Source organism: Oncorhynchus tshawytscha, linkage group LG26 (assembly GCF_018296145.1).
Source record: "Oncorhynchus tshawytscha isolate Ot180627B linkage group LG26, Otsh_v2.0, whole genome shotgun sequence".
NCBI classification, from domain to species: domain Eukaryota; kingdom Metazoa; phylum Chordata; class Actinopteri; order Salmoniformes; family Salmonidae; genus Oncorhynchus; species Oncorhynchus tshawytscha.
The window spans coordinates 32,407,601-32,428,009 of NC_056454.1; the positions used below are offsets into that span (position 1 = coordinate 32,407,601).

A 20,409-nucleotide genomic window follows, 5' to 3' on the forward strand; every position below is an offset into this window, starting at 1 on the left:
GGTAATGTAAATGGAGGGTAATGTAAAAATATTTGTAACTTTTGGGATGGGGGTGCTTTTTTTTTACGACCCCTTGAGTTGGACCAGCCCTCCCCCACATTAAATTTAGATCTTTCCCCGATCAAAATTGTTTTTTCAATTTGCATGGTGAAATCATTGGGTAAGTCCGGGAAGATTCAAGATAAGCTACTTAACCCAATACAGCCTTGTTTGGTTGTTTGCAAAACAGGATAATCTTTAAGCAGGGAAGCTGTGGTAATACTAATACAAGTGTCATGTAATGTCATATTTATTTGCAATATCACTCAAACTAGTCAGAGACGGGGCTCATATGCACTTCATTTCACGACCTGATTGTACAGAGTTCACACAAGGCATATTTCACACGATATTTGTAAGTTATTGGTTGTCTGTTTCAACGGAGGTGGCTTTTCAAAAAAGTTTTGTTAGAGCTCTGTTCTACTTTGGTTAGAGAGGAATTGTGCCTAGCTATATAGGAAGCTATCACAGACTGTGTGCAAGACATATCAAAAAGGTGAAGGCAATTTCCCACAGAGGACTAGGTGTTATAGAGTAGTCCACTTTAGGAGAAGCTTTCTGTGTGGAAGAAATGTTCCCCATAGAGGATGAGGTGTTATATATATATATATATATATATATACAGGGTCCTTCACAGTGGTCTTGTCAACACCATGTTAAATTAACCCCAGAAGACTGAGAAGTGTTGAGAAGGTATAAAACACTAATCACAGATTTCTTTATTAATAGACCATAAGTCATTCATTATTTCCTCTCAAATATACAGGAGCTGTTCTCTGCATTTAATGAAACTAGTCTATTTTAACCTGTTCCACTAATTCATACCGTGTGGGACAGTGTGACATCCCCAGTCCCTGTTACATGGGTTATGACCCAAATGGTACGCTATTCCCGGTATAGTGCACTACATTTGACCATGGCCCATATGGCTCTGGTCAAAAGTAGTACATTATAAACGGAATAGGGTGCCATTTTGAGATGCAACCATGGAATCATAGAGTGTGTAACACAATAGGAATGTCAAAGACGTGGTGGCATTATCATGGGCTGCTGCTACATGTGCAATTATTTCCAGATCACATATTAATGTTAATTATCAGCACCTCAAATTAAAACCTTGTACTTATCCACAATTCTTTACTCCGGTATACAACTTTTATTACTGCCTTTACTGACTGGGGGTGACGGACAGGATGAGGAGTGTTTAGTGGAGAGCCTGTGTTCTTTAATAGAGGGATGTGTTGCCAGTGTATAACCAGATAGTGGAAGAACATAAAGGAGAATAATGTGACATTATAAAGCATTGGAACATGACTATTGGAACCTGACTATATAACCTGTGTCCAACCTAATCTGATTTTGTCATACACTGTGAAGTGGGCCTCATCAGCTCAGTATACAGTATGAAAGCCCCATTTCTGTCTCGTGTTTTTTTTTAAACATAGAAATCTTGAATCTAACAATCTATCCAAGGAAAGCTAGAATTTTACAAAATGTTGCTACATTTTATTACTTAGCACTGCTTAGTAAATTACAGCTCAATAGCAAAACCTTACTAACAGGCATATAATTCAACGGGGGGGCCAATAAAATACCATTTTACACAGTATAATCACCTTTTAATTACAACTAGCCATGGATTGGAGGCTAAACTAATCTTTTTAGAAACAGTAATATAAGGTATTGTTCAAAAGCGTTTCTGAAATGAACTATGATAAGCTTTCCTCCTCAGTGTTCATGTATTAGTAATGTGCTTATAGGAGTTTAGTAGGCTCAGCCAATTTTAATGAATTATTTTGCAGCAGGCAGATGACAGATTGCAACCAATTCCTTAAAAATGAAAAAAACAAAACATTCAAATTTGCCAATTTGAATGCATGTTCTGACTGTTTAATACATTTAATGAGAATTATCTTTTCAAATAATCCAAATAGATTTGACTGAAATACTAGATAGTTCTAGGTCAACCAGCATTGTAATAATAAAATAAAATTGTATTGGTCACATGGCCAATTACAACAAATGTATACATTACAGTGAAATCATTACTTACGAGCCCGTTCCCAGCAATGCAGAGTTAAAAAAGTACGAAAATATTTGTTCAATGAAAAAGGACATAGTAACGCAATAAAAACAATAGCAAGGCTATATACAGAGTACCAGTACCGGGTCAATGTGCAGTTGTACGAGATACGGTATTTGAGGTAATACAGTATGTACATGCGGGTAGAGGTAAAAGTGACGAGGCAATCAGGATATATAATAAACAGAGAAGCATCAGCGTATGTGGAAGTGTGTCTATGTGTGAGTGTGTGGCGTCAATATGCTAGTGTGTGTGTGTGTGTGTGTGTGAGTATATGTAGTGTGTGTGTTGTAGTTTCAGTGTAGTATGTGTGAGTGTGTGGATAGAGCCAGTGCAAGGGAATCAGTGCAAAAAAATTACGCTAAATAAATAATAAAGGGAGGCAATGTAAATAGTCCGGGTAGCCATTTGGCTAACTGTTCAGCAGTCTTATGACTTGGGGGTAGAAGCTGTTCAGGAGCCTTTTGGTCCCAGGTTTGGTGCTCTGGTAACGCTTGCTGTGCAGTAGCAGAAAGAACAATCTATGACTTGGGTGGCTGTCTCTTTTTTGGCCTTCTTCTGACACCGCTTGGTATAGAGTTCCTGGATTGCAGGGGTTCGGCCCCACTGATGTTCTCGGCCATACGCCTAGTGCTTTGCGGTCGGATGCCGAGTAGTTGCCATACCAAGCGGTGATGCAGCAAGTCAAGATGCTCTCAATGGTGCAGCTGTTTAACTTTTTGAGTATCTCAGGGCCCTTGGCAAAACTGTTCAACATCCTAAATGGGAAGAGGTGTTGTCGTGCCCTCTTCACGACTGCGTTGGTGTTTTTGGACCATGATAGGTCCTTAGCGATGTGCACACCAAGGAACTTGAAGCTCTTGACCTGCTTCACTACAGCCCTGTCGATGTGAATGGGGGCGTGTTCTGCCCTCTGTTTCCTGTAGTCCACAATAAGATCCTTTGTCTTGTCCACATTGAGGGAGAGGTTCTTGTCCTGGCACCACACTGCCAGGTCTCTGACCTCCTCCCTATTAACTGTCTCATCATCGTCAGTGATCAGGCCTACCACTGCCGTGTCATCGGAAAACTTAATGATGGTGTTGGAGTCGTGGTTGGACAGGGAGTACAGGAGGGGACTGAGCACGCAACCATGAGGGGCCCCGTGTTGAGGGTCAGCGTGGCAGATATGTTGTTGCCTACCCTTAGCCCGTGGGGTGGCCCGTCAGGAGGTCCAGGATCCAGTTGCAGAGGGAGGTGTTCAGTCCCAGGGTCCTTAGCTTAGTGATGAGCTTTGTGGGCACTATGGTGTTGAACGCTGAGCTGTTGTCAATGAGCAGCAATCTCACATAGGTGTTCCTTTTGTCCAGGTTGGAAAGGGTAGTGTGGAGTGCAATAGAGATTGCGTAATCTGTGGATCTATTTGGGTGGTAAGCAAATTGGAGTGGGTCCAGGGTTTTTGGGATGATGGTTTTGATATGAACCAAAGCATTTCATGGCTACAAATGTGAGTGCTACGTGGCGGTAGTCATTTAGACAGGTTGCCTTGGCGTTCTTTGGCTAAGGGACTATGGTGGTTTGCTTGTAACATGTGGGTATTACAGACTCGGTCAGGGAGAGTTTAAAAATGTCAGTGAAGACACTTGCCAGCTAGTCAGCGCATGCTCTGAGTACGCGTCCTCGTAATCCATCTGTCCCTGCGGCCTTGTGAATGTTAACCTGTTTAAATGCCTTACTCACATTGACTACGGAGAGCGTGATCATACAGTCGTCCGGAACAGCTAGTGCTATAGTATAGAAGGCATTTAGCTCGTCTGCTAGGCCCGCGTCACTGGGCAGCTCTCGGCCAGGTTTCCCTTTGTAATCTATGATAGTTAGCAAGCCCTGCCACATCCGACGAGCATCAGAGCCGGTGTAGTAGGATCCATCATGACACTTTGCATGTTTGATGGTTTGTAGGAGGGCGTAGCAGGATTTCCTATAAGCCTATGGATTAGTGTCCCGCTCATTGACTCTAAACTTTAGCTCATTGCAGATGTTGCCTGTAACACATGGCTTCTGGTTGGGATATGAACGTACGGTCACTGTGGGGACGACATCGCCGGAGCATTTATTAATAAAACCGGTGGCTGATGTGGTCAACTCCTCAATGTTATTGGATGAATTCCGGACCATATTCCAGTTTCTGCTAGTGAAACAGTCCGTTAGCTTAGCATCTGCTTCATCTGACCATTTACGTATTGAGTGCGTCACTGGTACTTCCTGTTTGAGTTGTTGCTTGTAAGCAGGAATCAGGAAGATAGAGTTATGGCCAGATTTGCCAAATGGAGGGTGAGGGAGAGCTTTGTATGCGTCACTGTGTGTAGAGTAAAGGTGATCTAGAGTTGTTTCCCCCTCTAGTTGCACAGGTGACATGCTGGTAGAAATGAGGTAAAAACAGATTTCAGTTTTCCTCCATTAAAATCACCGGCCACTAGGAGTGCCGCCTCTGGATGAGCATTTTCTTGTTTGCTTATGGCCCTATACATCTTGTTGATTGCCAGCATCGATTTGTGGTGGTAAATAATGGTGGCCATCTTGAAGCATGTGGGGACAGCAGACTGGGATAGGGATTGGTTGAATATGTTCGTAAACACTCCAGCCAGCTCTAGCAGAGGTTAATTTATTGTTTACGCTAATTATTTAAGGGTCGCTTTGTTATTTTATTTGTAAACTAAAATGCTTAATTGCATTTCAAATCATGAATGACTGGTATGCTGTGTGATGACATGAACTGGTGAATGATTGGTTGATACAGTAGCCTACATATCGAAATATGCCTAAGTTACGGTATTAAGACTAAACAGGATGCGCTCCTTGGCCTACAGCTCGATGGTGGTTATACAAGGCTGCTATACTAAGCCTACTAATGACAATTTGGAACAGTTTAAACAACGTTAAAGGAATTATAAATAATACCAGAGGCTGTTCTAACGAGAGAGAAAAAGTGTGAAGCCTTTATTACAGCATAGCAAAGATTAAAAACAGCGGGATTTGTGAAATTGTTCATCCGACATGTGCTTGAGTGAGGCTTGGTGCTCAAGAAAACAGTAGGCTTAAACACTCAACCAGACAACAGAAGCAGAATCTGTCTTTTTTCTGTAGATATATATGGGTGATTTATAAAGCCAGGCACATTCAACAGTTAGGCTATAGTTAGACCTAATTAAGTTAGTGTTTCTTAGACAATAAGGCAAGGGGTGTTTCCTCGTCTCCGCCACATTGTTCTCAACACCAATATGCTGGTTAACGTTGCTATTATGCGCATAATAGCAACATGGTCTAGGAAAAGGCGCCAATTCAACACACTCAACACAGCGCACTGATGTGTTTCAGAACCGTGGACAGCGACCACTATCCCAATGTGGGAGAAAGGGCATTTGTTATAGAATAATATTATTTTTATTAGTGTAGCACAGTTGTTCTTACATAATATAACCATATACAATTTCAGTAGCACGGGTCTTAAAGTGATGGACTGTGCCATCCCCATGGCTTCCACAATGGATCAGTCCACTCCGATAGCGGCGAATCAAACCAATGTCTTGTATACCATGAAAAAATATATATATATTTGTTACCTACTGCTTGACTAAAGAAGTCTCAAGGGCAGCTCCATTCTCATTCAGTAATTATGATGAATGTAGACAGTAAGGGTGTTTGTGCGTGCAACTGTATGTGGGGGTTCTTGCGTGTGTGTGTGTCTGTCTGGCCATGACCTGTGTTTCACACGCCTTCTCTGTTTAGTCAGGTGATTAATATGACTGATTTATCATGCTATGTCAGTATGTCATGTTTACCCAGTGATCAGTGATCAGCTACATAGGCTGAGGGGAGCACGTCCTTACTCATACATTTACCCTGAGCTGTTTCATGGTATTGGCAGTGTGTGTGTTGCTGTGTGGGTGTGTAACCCTGTACTTTGTCCTTTCCTAACTATATAGAACAAATGATTCTATATAGTTAGGCTATAAATATTTTTTGGGGGGCTTGTAACCATAGAATAACCTTTTTATGTGCTATATGGAACCTTTTTTGAAGGTTCTTTAAATAACCATGCTCATAAGGTTCTAAATGGAACTTTTATGGTGCTGTAGAGAATCCTTCATAAGGTTCAATAAAGAACATAAAAAAAGTTATATATAGTAGCATCAAAAAGGTTCCACTGTGGTTACAACCCTTTTTGGGGTTATATAAACTCAGCAAAAAAAGAAACGTCCCTTTTTCAGGACCCTGTCTTCCAAAGAACTTCACAGGTAAAGTCCGAAATTACCACAACTACAATACCTCTTTCGCCATCTGGCCCGGTCTCTTCGTCGAAACGGCGCCCCGCCGTACCACTACGACTAGTTCGCAGATGTAATTCCATCCTCTGTGCCTTCAACCGGCCTTTGCCGGACGTCGGATCAGACGCTTCTACTTACCCCGGCCTGTTAACTTTAAACGCCGTGTCTCCCGCATGCTAGCGTAGCAACGACTACCCTGCGGCTTCCCTGTTCCATCTATTGCTGCATCCTGGACCCTATGATCACTTGGCTACATAGCTGATGCCTGCTGGACTGTTCATTTATCACGGTACTCCATTTTGTTTACCTTTGTATATCTGTCGGCCCTAGCCCCGAACTCAGGCCTTGTGTGTATTTAACCGACCCTCTCTGCCAATTCATCGCCATTTTACCTGTTGTTGTTGTCTGATTAGCTGTTGTTATTGTCTGATTAGCTGTTGTTGTCTTACCTGTTGTTGTCTTAGCTAGCTCTCCCAATCAACACCTGTGATTGCTTTATGCCTCGCTTTATGTCTCTCTCAAATGTCAATATGCCTTGTATACTGTTGTTTAGGATAGTTATCATAGTTTTAGTTTACTGCGGAACTCTTAGTCCCACTGTACATGACTCAGATACTTCCTTTGTCCCACCTTCCACACATGCGGTGACCTCACCCAGTATAACCAGCGTGTCCAGAGATGCAACCTCTCTTAGCATCACTCAGTGCCTGGGCTTACCTCCACTGTACCCGCACCCCACCATACCCCTATCAGCACATTATGCCCTGAATCTATACTATCACGCCCAGAAATCTGCTCCTTTTATTCTCTGTCCCCAACGAACTAGACGACCAGTTTTGCTAGCCTTTAGCCGTACCCTCATCCTACTCCTCCTCTGTTCCTCGGGTGATGTGGGGGCTAACCCCGGCCCTGTGTGTCCCCAGGCACTCTCATTTGTTGACTTCTGTAATTGAAAAAGCCTTGGTTTCATGCATGTTAACATCAGAAGCCTCCCTAAGTTTGTTTTACTCACTGCTTTAGCACACTCCGCCAACCCTGATGTCCTTGCCATGTCTGAATCCTGGCTTAAGAAGGCCACTAAAAATTCTGAGATTTCCATACCTAACTACAACATTTTCCATCAAGATAGAACTGCCCAAGGGGGAGGAGTTGCAATCTACTGCAGAGATAGCTTGCAAAGTTCTGTAATACTTTCCAGGTCTATGCCCAAACAGTTCGAGCTTCTAATTATAAAAATTAATCTCTCCAGAAATAAGTCCCTCACTGTTGCTACCTGTTAAAGAACCCCTCAGCTCCCAGCTGTGCCCTGGACACCATATGTGATTTGATTGCCCCCCATCTATCTTCAGTGTTCGTTCTGTTAGGTGACCCAAACTGGGATATGCTTAACACCCCAGCAGTCCTACAATCTAAGCTAGATGCCCTCAGTCTCACACAAATTATCCTGGAAACCACCAGGTACAACCTTAAATCCGTAAACATGGGCAACCTCATAGATATTATCCTGACCAACTTGCCCTCCAAATACACCTCTGCTGTTTTCAACCAGGATCTCAGCGATCACTGCCTCATTGCCTGCATCCACTATGGGTCTGCGGTCAAACGACCACCCCTCATCACTGTCAAACACTCCCTAAAATACTTCAGCGAGCAAAACTTTCTAATCGACCTGGCCCGGGTATCCTGGAAGGATATTGACCTCATCCCGTCAGTCGAGGATGCCTGGTTGTTCTTTAAAGTAATTTCCTCACTATCTTAAATAAGCATGCCCGTTTCAAAAAATGTAGAACTAAGAACAGATATAGCCCTTGGTTCACTCCAAACCTGACTGCCCTTGACCAGCACAAAAACATCTTGTGGCGGACTGCAATAGCATAGAATAGTCCCCGCGATATGCAACTGTTCAGGGAAGTCAGGAACCAATACACGCAGTCAGTCAGGAAAGCAAAGGCTAGCTTTTTCAAACAGAAATTTGCATCCTGTAGCTCTAACTCCAAAAGGTTTTGGGACACTGTAAAGTCCATGGAGAACAAGACCACCTCCTCCCAGCTGCCCACTGCACTGAGGCTAGGTAACACGGTTACACCGATAAATGCATGATAATCAATAAGCATTTCTCTACGGCTGGCCATGCTTTCCTCCTAGCTACCCCAACCCCGGCCAACATCTCTGCACCCCCGCAGCTACTTGCCCGAGCCTCCCCAGCTTCTCCTTCACCCAAATCCAAATAGCAGATGTTCTGAAAGAGCTCAAAAACCTGGAACTGTACAAATCAACTGGGCTAGACAATCTGGAACCTCTCTATCCACCACCATTGTTGCAAGCCCTATTACCAGTCTGTTCAACCTCTCTTTTGTATTGTCTGAGATCCCTAAAGATTGGAAAGCTGCCGCGGCCATCCCCCTCTTCAAAGGGGGTGACACTCTAGATCCAAACCGTTGCAGACCTATATCCATCCTGCCCTGCCTTTCTAAAGTCTTCGAAAGCCAAGTTAATAAACAGATCACTGACCATTTCGAATCCCACCGTACCTTCTCCGCTGTGCATTCCGGTTTCCGAGCTGGTCATGGGTGCACCTCAGCCACGCTCAAGGTACTGAATGATATCATAACATCCATCGATAAAAGACAGTACTGTGCAGCCGTCTTCATCGACCTGGCCAAGGCTTTCAACTCTGTCAATCACCGTATTCTTATCGGCAGACTCAATAGCCTTGGTTTCTCAAATTACTTCCTCGCCTGGTGAGTTTCTCAAATGACTGCCTCAACTACTTCACAGACAGAGTTCAGTGTGTCAAATCGGAGGGCCTCTGGCAGTCTTTATGGGGGTAACACAGGGTTCAATTATCAGGCCGTCATTTTTCTCGGTATATATCAACGATGTTGCTCTTCCTGCGGGTGATTCCCTGGTCCACCATCTACACAAACAACACTATTCTGTGTACATCCGGCCCTTCTTTGGACACTGTGCTATCTAACCTCCAAACAAGCTTCAATGACATACAACACTCCTTCCATGTCCTCCAACTGCTCTTAAACGATAGTAAAACCAAATGCATGCTTTTCAACTGTTCGCTGCCCGCACCCGCCCGCCCGACTAGCATCACTACTCAGGCTAGACTGTAAACTCTCCTTCCAGACTCAAATCAAACATCTCCAATCCAAAATCAATCTAGAATCGGCTTTCTATTTTGCCACAAAGCCTCCATCTCTCACGCTGCCAAACTTACCCTAGTAAAACTGACGATCCTACCGATCCTCGACTTTGGCGATGTCATCTACAAAATAGCTTCCAACACTCTACTCAGCAAATTGGATGTAGTCTATCACAGTGCCATCCATTTTGTTACCAAAGCACCTTATACCACACACCACTGCGACCTGTATGCTCTAGTCGGCTGGCCCTCGCTACATATTCATCGCCAGACCCACTGGTCATCTATAAGTCTATGCTATGTAAAGCTCCACCTTATCGCAGCTCACTGGTCACGATAACAACACCCACCTGTAGCACTCGCTCCAGCAGGTGTATCTCACTGGTCATCCCCAAAGCCAACACCTCATTTGGCCGCCTTTCATTCCAGTTCTCTGCTGGCAGTGACTGGAACGAATTGCAGAAATCGCTGAAGCTGGAGACTTACATTTCCCTCACTAACTTTAAACATCCGCTATCTGAGCAGCTAACTGATCACTGCAGCTGTACATAGTCCATCTGGAAATAGCCCACCCAATCTACCTATCTCATCCCCATGTTGTTTTTATTTACTTTGCTGCTCTTTTGCACACCAGTGTCACTACTTACACACCATCATCTGCTCATCAACATCTGCTCATCTATCACTCCAGTGATATTTATTGCCTTATCTCCTCATGCCATTTGCACACACTCTATATAGACTTTATTTTTTTTCTATTGTGTTATTGACTGTACGCTTGTTTATTCCATGTGTACCTCTATGTTGTTGTTTCTGTCACACTGCTTTGCTTTATTTTGGCCAGGTCGCAGTTGTAAATGAGAACTTGTTCTCAACTAGCTTCCCTGGTTAAATAAAGGTGAAATTCGTGTTTATCGTCGAAGGAATGAGCGTTACACTGAGGCTTTACTCTGGAGCGGGATAGATTTGGAGGTGGAGGGTCTGTCATGGCCTGGGGCGGTGTCACAGCATCATCGGACTGAGCTTGTTGTCATTGCAAGCAATCTCAACACCGTGCGTTACAGGGAAGACATCCTCCTCCCTCATGTGGTACCCTTCCTGCAGGCTCATCCTGACATGACCCTCCAGCATGACAATGCCACCAGCCATACTGCTAGTTCTGCGCGTGATTTCCTGCAAGATAGGAATGTCAGTGTTCTGCCATGGCCAGCAAATAGCCCGGATCTCAATCCCATTGAGCACGCCTGGTACCTGTTGGATCGGAGGGCGAGGGCTAGGGACAATCCCCCCAGAAATGTCCGGGAACTTGCAGGTGCCTTGGTTGAAGAGTGGGGTAACATCTCACAGCAAGAACTGGCAACTCTGGTGCAGTCCATGAAGAGTAGATGCACTGCAGTACTTAATGCAGCTGGTGGCCACACCAGATACTGACTGTTACTTTTGATTTTGACCCCCCTATTGTTCAGGAACACATTATTCAATTTCTGTTAGTCACATGTCTGTGGAACATGTTCAGTTTATATCTCAGTTGTTGAATCTTATGTTCCTACAAATATTTACACATGTTAAGTTTGCTGAAAATAAACGCAGTTGACAGTGAGAGGAAGGTTTTTTTGCTGAGTTTAGAACCCTTTTTTATGGTTCAGTATAGAACCTTCATGGAGAATGGATCTATAAACATCCTTTCTCAATCTCAAAGGTTCTTTGTGGAACCATACAGGTTTTTATATTAAATTAATTTTAAATATCATGAATAAAAATGCAAAGATCCTTTGACGGGCTTAATGGGTTCTCAGTATGGTTCTGCATAGAACCATCACCCTTCCCAAAGAACCCTTGAAAAACAATTGTTTAGTCTGTGCCTATTTTCGTGTGTGCTCTATCTCATGTTTTATATTAAATAAATTTTAAATGTGTCATGAATGTGTGCAAAGATGTTTTCCCCAGGGTTGTGGTTGTCGGTGGGGATGGCTCGGTTCCCAAAGAACCCTTGAAAAACAATGGGCTTTGCTCTGGGCCCAGATGGATGCAGTGCAGGGACACAGACTCCATGTTCACGCCTGTCTGTGCAACACTTCCTCAGGGTAATACCAGCAGGTGATGAGCAAGGATGGGGTACGGGCCCAGATGGAGACACACAGTTCACACAGACACTTCCTCCCAGTACACACACAGACACACAGACACACAGAGGTGAGGAGCAAGGATGGTGGTACACACACACACACACACACACACACACACACACACACACACACAGACACACACACACAGACAGACACACAGACACCCCAGCAGGTGAAGAGCAAGGGTGGCTTGACCACTCTCCTCTGCAGCTGTTCTCAATCCTCCCCAATATTTAGAACAACTTTTCTCCAGGTGATGAGATGACCCTATAGTTTATGAAGAGTACATCTGCTATTACAACACCATATTAGTTTGAATGGTTTTAGTTTGTATGCTACTACACACCATCAGGCCATAGAGGTCAGGGTGCTTCTAAATGTTTTCTTGAAGCATAGCAGACAGAGGATTCTCACATTACAGCACTGTAAAATGTGCTAACAGATCTAAATGATTTTTTATCTAATCAAAACGTATTCAGAACCATGTAATTGACAAACATCTCAATATTATCCAATATCAAGGACATTTCCATAGAGAGAGTGATTTATTCTATTGAAAACACTGTTCGTTGAAGCAAATGTATCATTTTTAATTTGGTTTAATTTGGTTTAATTTGATTGGATTGCACTGGGAGCAAATTGCCTTCTATTTGAGACGGAACCACGATTATACAGTGTTCTACTGCACTTTAGAATTGTGAACATTGGCAGTCTATCAACCTTTGTAAATGCATGTGGCTCAGACATTAGCTGATTCTGAGCCTCATGCAGTGGATGGATATAAAGAGCTCATCACTCCAATTATTTGTGGATTAAACCCTCATAGCCACACACACACGCCATGAATGACCCTACACACCACAGCCAGCAGCGAGGGTATCAACAATGCTGGCGTGGGCCAGTCTGGCTTTTTAAGCCAACAGTTTGACCTTCATGTGTCATTCTAGGCTGTGGTGGTAAAATTGAGTGCTGCTGTTAGCAGCCAAGAATGGAAGCCGTCCAACTCTGCACCCCCTGCAAATTGGATGCTCAGAAGTCACTGTATCTCTTCATTAGTGGGCTTCCCTATGGAGTATTTGTAAACAGTTTCCAATCACAAACAGGAGAACAAGGTGAGATCGGCACCCTAGGAGGAATAGATACCGCTGTACCAGGAATAGGTCACTCCTGAGACTGAGGAGGGATGTGATCATATCTCCTTTGTTGAAGGAAGTAATAAACAAGCTCCACAGCAGCCCCGTGTTCAAATACTGTTTCGGGGATTTCAGGGGATTTCAGTTACTTTCAAAGTAATTTGGTAAGTAAGTGTTTTGCTATGTTTTATTTGAAAACAGAAGTAGTTGAACATTAGAATGTTTTTGGAAATACACATGGAAAGTTTTGAAAAAGCAGTTGATTCGGGGCCCATGATTAGAAAATACACAAATACACAGATAACAAGAATTTAAATGACAAATATTCAAATACACAGGTCTGCTCCACAGTTTACCAACATTACACCATTTGAATTTAAAAGATAGGTGGTATTATGGTACTATCAAAGTTAACAATTATATCCATAGTCTCAACAATATCCATATCTATTATCTATCTCACACTTCTTGCATTTAATGCATTTGTTTGTTTTCTGAGATTTTAAAGTTGAGCTAACTAATTGCTATTGCTGTCATAGTTAAAACGTTTACATCGTAATTAAAAATAATAATAATCCAGTCATCACATCATCTTACTTAAACAGAATCAGTAGTGTTACACAGAGGATCACAAATACATTTCATTTAGAGAAAGGCCAATTAAATGCCCTGAGCATGCTAATCAAGAAACCATTTCTAATTTCTACATACATATTATACAGCTGTTTGGTATGTGTAGCATATAAACAACAGGATTCAAATTAATTGGACCGGTTTAAAGGGTTTCAGGGGGACTATTAATTTCTTTGATATTCCAGACAAACCACCAAAATGTTGGTGCCGTTAGTTTTCCCTTCCAGAGTCTCTCTCCCTCTCTCTCTTTCGCTCTTTTTCTCCCTATCTCTCTCTCTCCCTATCTCTCTCTCTGTCTCTTATTCTCTCTCTTTGAGACATGCTTGACTAGACTAGCATCACATTCATCTGCCGGCCAGGGTGGGGAGACATTAACAGGCATATGAATATTCATGATGTCTGCTTAATTAAGTTAATTGTTCTGCAGAAGTGCCTTGCACACTTCCAAGGACATTTTATTTCTCTATCTCTCTCTCTCTCTTTTTTCTCTTACTCTTTCTCTCTCTTTATTTCCTCTCTCTGTCTCTCTATCTCTCTCTTCCACCTCTCCTCCTGCATGTTATCTCTCTTCATCTGTAGTGCTGTTGTATGTATGGGTGATGTACAGTGTTCATATGGAGATGCTAACATTGTTGGCGCAGTATGAACAAGTGTGTGTCTTTTGGGAAGAGGTAATTAATGAGGGTGGAATTACCATCGCTGGTGATAATGTGAGCACCACCCACAACAATGGCTAGGAACAATAGATGCTAACACAACCGATGGTGTAAAATACTATATTATCATCGACACTAGTTCCATTGTAGAATGGGGGAAATCTCAGATGGCATTTATCTATGTAATTATTAATCACACTATGCAAATTATTAGTTCATGCATAATAAGCAATTACAATGCTTATCCCCTCTAAACATTTAGAAATGTATTAGCTACTTTAAGTATCGTAATTACATGTAACTCACATTTCAATGTATTTTTAAAATTAAATTCTACGACTAATCACCAATCTGTATTTGTTATGAATGAAAATATACCTGAAATTCCCTTTATCAAATGTAATTGCAGCAATGAAGATGCAGGGTCTGGAGAGGGGTTGGTTTGGAGGGGGGGTGGGGTTGTAACTGTATAACAGTAGCAGAAACTTGGTAGGTGTATCTTTCTGTAGCCGATCTGTCTGATATGACTCCTGTATGTGTTCCGTGGTATCCACGCCAGCCTTGTCAGAGGAGAGGCGGGAAAGGTCAGTTTCTCACCCGGCCAGTCTGTCTATAGACCTACTCATTTACAGACATCAGTTCTTATATCCTGCTCATCTGCGCAAACAACATGGCAGATAGCAGCATGAAAGGAAATGCCTACTCACCAAGTGACAGACAACCTTGTCTCTCTCTCTGTCTCTCTCTCTCTTCTTTATCTCACTCTCTCTTGCTCTCTCTGCTCTTTCTCTCTCGCGCTCTCTCTCTCTCCATCTCTTTCGCTCTCTCTTGCTCTCTCTCTGTTCTCTCTCTTCTTTATCTCACTATCTCTTGCGCTCTCTGCTCTTTCTCTCTCGCTCTCTCTCTCTCCATCTCTCTCCATCTCTTTCTCTGCTCTCGCTCTCTCTCTCCATCTCTTTCTCTCTCTCCATCTCTTTCTCTCACTCTCTCTTGCTCTCTCTCTGCTCTCTCTGTCCATCTTTCTTTCTCTCTCTCTCTCTCTCTCTCTCTTTCTCTCTCTCTGCTCTCTCTCTCCATCTCTTTCTCTCTCTCTCTCCATCTCTTTCTCTCTCAATTCAATTTAATTTGCTTTATTGGCATGACGTAACAATGTACATATTGCCAAAGCTAATTTTGGATATTTACAATATAAAAATGAGAATCAGAATTGTCAATGGGACAACAGTAACAACAAAACCAAGTGTCAAAATAACCATACATTCAACAATAACCATAAGCATACAGTAGAGTACATGTGCAGGTTGATTGGTCTGTCAGACAATGTTCCTCAACTTATGGCAGGCAGCAATGTAGTGCGCTGCCAACTCACAGCTCTCTGCGTCCTCCTCCAACAGGACAGGTAGCCTACTCTCATCAGAGAGGTCTTTGAAACCTTGAATAACGGTTTCAAATTTGGGGAAATGACACTAATTGTTTTATATTTTTGTAAAGTTTTGTCAGGAAATGCAGCTCCGTCTCAGGTTCTGCTGTTGTGCAGTGGCTGCACAGCCTTTCCTCTACAGGGAGCCAGGTTTTCCTGTGTCTACCCTTCTCAATGGCAAGGCTGTGCTCACTGAGCCTGTACTTTGTCAAGGTTTTTCTAAGGTTTTGATCAGTAACCATGGTCAAATATTTAGCCACGGTGTACTGTCGATTTAGGGCCAGATAGCACTGCATTTTGCTTTGTGTTTGTGCTTGTGTTTCCCAATAAGCAATATAGTTTTGTTTTGACTGTGTTGTAATTTGGTTTATGCTGATTGATTGGATGTTCTGGTCCTGAGGCTTCAGTGTGTTAGTAGAACAGGTTTGTGAACTCAGGACCAGCTGGATGAGGGGACTCTTTTCTTTGTTCAGCTCTTGGAATTACAGGGCTTGGTAGTGATATGAGAGGGGGTCACTGCATTTTAGATGTTTCCAAAATTGAATTGCTCTTTTTTGAGTTTTTATTATTAGTGGATATTGGCCTAATTCTGCCCTGCATGCATTGTTTGTTGTTTTCCTCTGGACATGTAGGAGAATCTTACAGAACTCTGCATGCAAGGTTTCATTAGGGTGTTTGTCCCATTTGATGAAATCTCGTTTTGCAAGTGGACCCCACACCTCGCTGCCATAAAGTGCAATTGGTTCAATGACATATTCAATGAGTTTTAGCCAAATTTTAATAGGTATTTCAATTTGAATGATCTTTTTAATGGTGTAGAATGCCCTGTGTGCTTTCTCTCTCAGTTCATTCACTGCCTCATTAAGGTGTCCAGTTGAGCTTATTTTTAAACCTAAGTAATGGTAGTGTGTTGAAGTACTCTATATATTTTGTACCAATTAAGAACTTTGGTCTAATTCCCTGAGATCTGGATCTTCTCTGGAAAATCATTATTTTAGTCTTTTTAGGGTTTACTGCCAGGGCCCAGGTGTGGAAATACTGCTCTAGCAGGTCCAGGCTCTGCTGTAGGCCATGTGCTGTGGGTGACAGCAGGCATAGGTCATCTGCGAAGAGTAGGCTTTTAACTTCTGAATTGTGGAGACTAACACCAGGGGCTGAGGATTTTTCTACAGTAGTGGCCAATACGTTAATGTAAATATTGAAGAGTGCAGGGCTCAGATTGCAACCCTGACGAAGGCCCCTGGTTAAAGAATTATGTTATTTTCTTGCCAATTTTAATGCTGCACGTATTGCCAGTATACATTGATTTAATTATGTCATATGTTTTACCCCCTACACCACTTTCAAGAAATTTGTAGAACAGTCCTGTATGCCAAATAGAATCAAATGCTTTTTGGAAGTCGATAAAGCAAGCTTTATAATAATAAATCATAATTTTGGTATTATTTTGGTGGACATTTTTATCTATCAGAGTGTGTAGGGTGTAAATATGATCAGTTGTGCGATGTTTTGGGTATAAATTCAATTGGGCTTTTACTCAAGACATTGTGCTGATTAAGGAAGTTTAGAACTCTTACATTTATAATACTACAGAAACCTTCCCCAGGTTACTGTTCACACAAATGCCTCTGTAATTGTTAGGGTTACATTTGTCTCCGTTTTTAAAGATTGTGGTTCCAGATGTCAGGGAAATAAGCTACACTGAGGATCAAATTAAACAGTTTTAATTTAGCCAATTGAAATTTTGCACTAGTGAGTTTGAGCATCTCATTTACGATGCCATCAGGTCCGCATGCTTTTTTAAATTTCAGAGCCTGAAGTTTCTTATAGAGCTCCTGGTCAGTAATTGAGGAGTCCAATGGATTTTGATTGTCCTTTATAGCTTTTTCTAATCCATTCAACTTCTCATGAATTTGGCGTTGTTCTGCGTTTGTGTCAATTTGAACGGTGTTGTAAAGTGTTTTAAAATGGGTTGTCCATATGTCACCATTTTGTATCACTAATTTTGCTTGTTTAGTTTTTTCCAATTTTGCCAGAAGTTGTTTGTGTTTATGGACTTTCTCTCTCCATCTCTTTCTCTCGCTCTCTCTTGCTCTCTCTCTGCTCTCTCTCTCTCCATCTCTTTCTCTCGCTCTCTCTTGCTCTCTCTCTGCTCTCTCTCTCCATCTCTTTCTCCATCTTTCTCTCTCTCTCTGCTCTCTCTCTCTCCATCTCTTTCTCTCTCTCTGCTCTCTTTGTCTTTCTCTCTCTCTCTCTCTGCTCTCTCTCTCTCCATCTCTTTCTCTCTCTCTCTCCATCTCTTTCCTTTGCTTTCTCTCTCTTTCTCATGCTCTATGTCTCTCTCTCTCTCTCCTGTGTGGTTGTCTATGTCTGTAATCTGTACAAACACACTGACACCTGTTCTATTCTGGCCACCGCTGACCGCAAGGTAAACTCGGCTTAATTGGCATCAGACAATATTAAGTTGAATGACTTTCCTCTAACAAAGTGCTCATTTTGTTCATTATTAACCCAACCTCTACAGACAGTGAGATACAGTGTGTTTGCATAGGTTTCCTCGTCTTTTGTATCACTGTGAATCGTGATAGCTTGCTACAATCAGGTGGCTTACTTCTGCAATAATAAGGTCAGCCATTATAGGTTTGAGAAATCCGAGAATTGATATACTGTAATTGAATGAGAGAATAGCCGAACTACCTGGATGGTAAAGACATTCCCCTGTGAGAACTACCTATTGTTTGATGACTGTATCATTTATATTCCACTGTTCTGCATGTCTTTCTCCCCAGGGTCCACTGACGTGGTGGCCTGTTCTGTCCATGGCATACGGCATCCTGTTACTGCTGCAATGCACATCATCATGGGTACGTTCTCATGTTCTCCTGTTCTCCTGTGTTATCCCATTTCATCTGTAGACATCACTACAATACTACTGATTATAGAGCTGCAATGGAACAGCCTGGCGGGTAGGAGCGTTGGGCAAGTAACCGAAAGGTTGCTGGATTGAAACCCTGAGCTGACAAGGTAAAACTGTAATTAAGCCCCTGAGTAAATCAAATCAAATGTTATTTGTCACATGCGCTGAATACAACAAGGCGGTTAACCCACTGTTCCCCGGGCAGCGAAGACGTGGATGTCGATTAAGGCAGCCCTCCACACCTCTCTGATTCAGAGGGGTTGGGTTAAATGGGGAAGACACATTTCAGTTGATTGCATTCAGTTATACAACTGACTAGGTAACCCCCTTTCCCCTTCCCTAATGGAGCTCAAATATACACTGACAGGATTACTATGTAAATGGCATGCATATTTACTTTACTAGTCCACCGAGTTGTGTGTGTGTGTGTGCGTGTGTGAGCGTGCGCGTGCGTGTGTGATCCACACACAGAGTACCAGTTTCAGAATTACAAGGTTCTCTTCTGCCACAATAGAATGATAGGTGAGAAACTAGTAGTTGGCGCAATCTGGTGCTTAAAGTCCTTAATTAGCTCCATAAAGTCCTTAATTAGCTCCATAAAGTCCTTAATTAGCTCCATAAAGTACTTAATTAGCTCCATAGCTGACATTGTGGGATGTGGGAGGCTCTGAGCAGAGTTGCTGGTATTGTCGTCTAGATCTGGTTAACAGGTCCCCTGGAAGAATGTACAGTCCCTGGAGAACGACAGGGAAGGGCTGTCATTCTGTCCCTCACACGGTCTCTGTTTTTTCTCATTTGACTAGATAGGGCTTTCTCACACTCACTGAGTCTGTTGTGACAGACTGGACATAAGTGTTAATAAATCTAGTAGCTGCCTTGGTTCTGGTGTCACAGAGAATACAAACACCTAAAACCACACACACTCACGCACTCTCACTCTCTCTCTCACACACACACACACACTCACACCTATACTATACATCTGTTGGCTGGTCTGCTGGTCCACAACCGACTGCAGTGATCTGCTTTTTACCTAGGTGAGGCTATCGTCTGATGTCTGTCTGTCTATGTGTCTGTCCATCTGTTCTGTCTGTCTGAAGAAGGAGTTGGAAGTTCCTGGTAGTTAACTGTCTGGTCTGTTGTGTTGTCTGTGCTGTGTGAGTCTGGGTTTAGCCTGACAGACAAGAGGATTGGGCTTGTGTCAAGGGATTACACATAGTAGCAGGGCTTGGAAAACATGACAGACAAAATATCATTTGTAGGTTTCTCCTGTTGTGCAAAATCATAGAACAATAGAAAATAATCCTCTTTATGTGGACATTTTAGCAATACATTTCTTGCATTATCTGTCTCTGTGTTATAAGTGCAGTACAATGTGTACTGAAACCAGTTTGAAATGTTATGGAAAAATGGCATCTATTCCATGCAGAAAATTGTGTGTACAGTACAAATGGAAATCCCATTGAAACAATCACTCATGCTACAATAGACTTCCATTATAAACCCAATGCTGACCTCAACTAAACAAGATAAACCTACTCTTCATTAAATCATCTGTCTTACGTTATGAACCATATGGTGCTGTAATCCATAACACTGAGCTAGGTGAGACTTCTAGCAGCACCCAGGCCTGCAGTTCAGTCCAGTTCTGTCAGCGGTTATGTAGATGGATGAGTTGTTTTGTGTTCACATTCGTGTACACATATAATAGCACTGTGAGAATATGTCATACAATTCACACTTTATTCTGAGTTAACAATATGGAGCAGCATTTGATCATTTATCTCCCTGTCTAAGCATCTTATTCAGGGAATGCAAACAAACATTTCTTAAGTCGTCTTTTTGACATGACTGAACCTTTCCTCCTTCCAAAAAGCTGTCAAATCTCACCTGATTAGAAATGAACACACAGACAAATGTTTTTATTTTGGTCTTAAAATATGT

General features: G+C 42.4%; 1 protein-coding gene across 1 annotated transcript in view; it reads left to right on the plus strand.

Moving 5' to 3' along the window:
• cerkl (ceramide kinase-like) overlaps positions 1-20,409 on the plus strand; it is an 85,349-nt gene that overhangs the window by 54,418 nt on the left and 10,522 nt on the right. Inside the window, 3 exon segments of the mRNA XM_042306493.1 lie at positions 11,528-11,665; positions 11,667-11,677; positions 18,338-18,412. Coding sequence (XP_042162427.1) covers positions 11,528-11,665; positions 11,667-11,677; positions 18,338-18,412 — 224 coding nt within the window.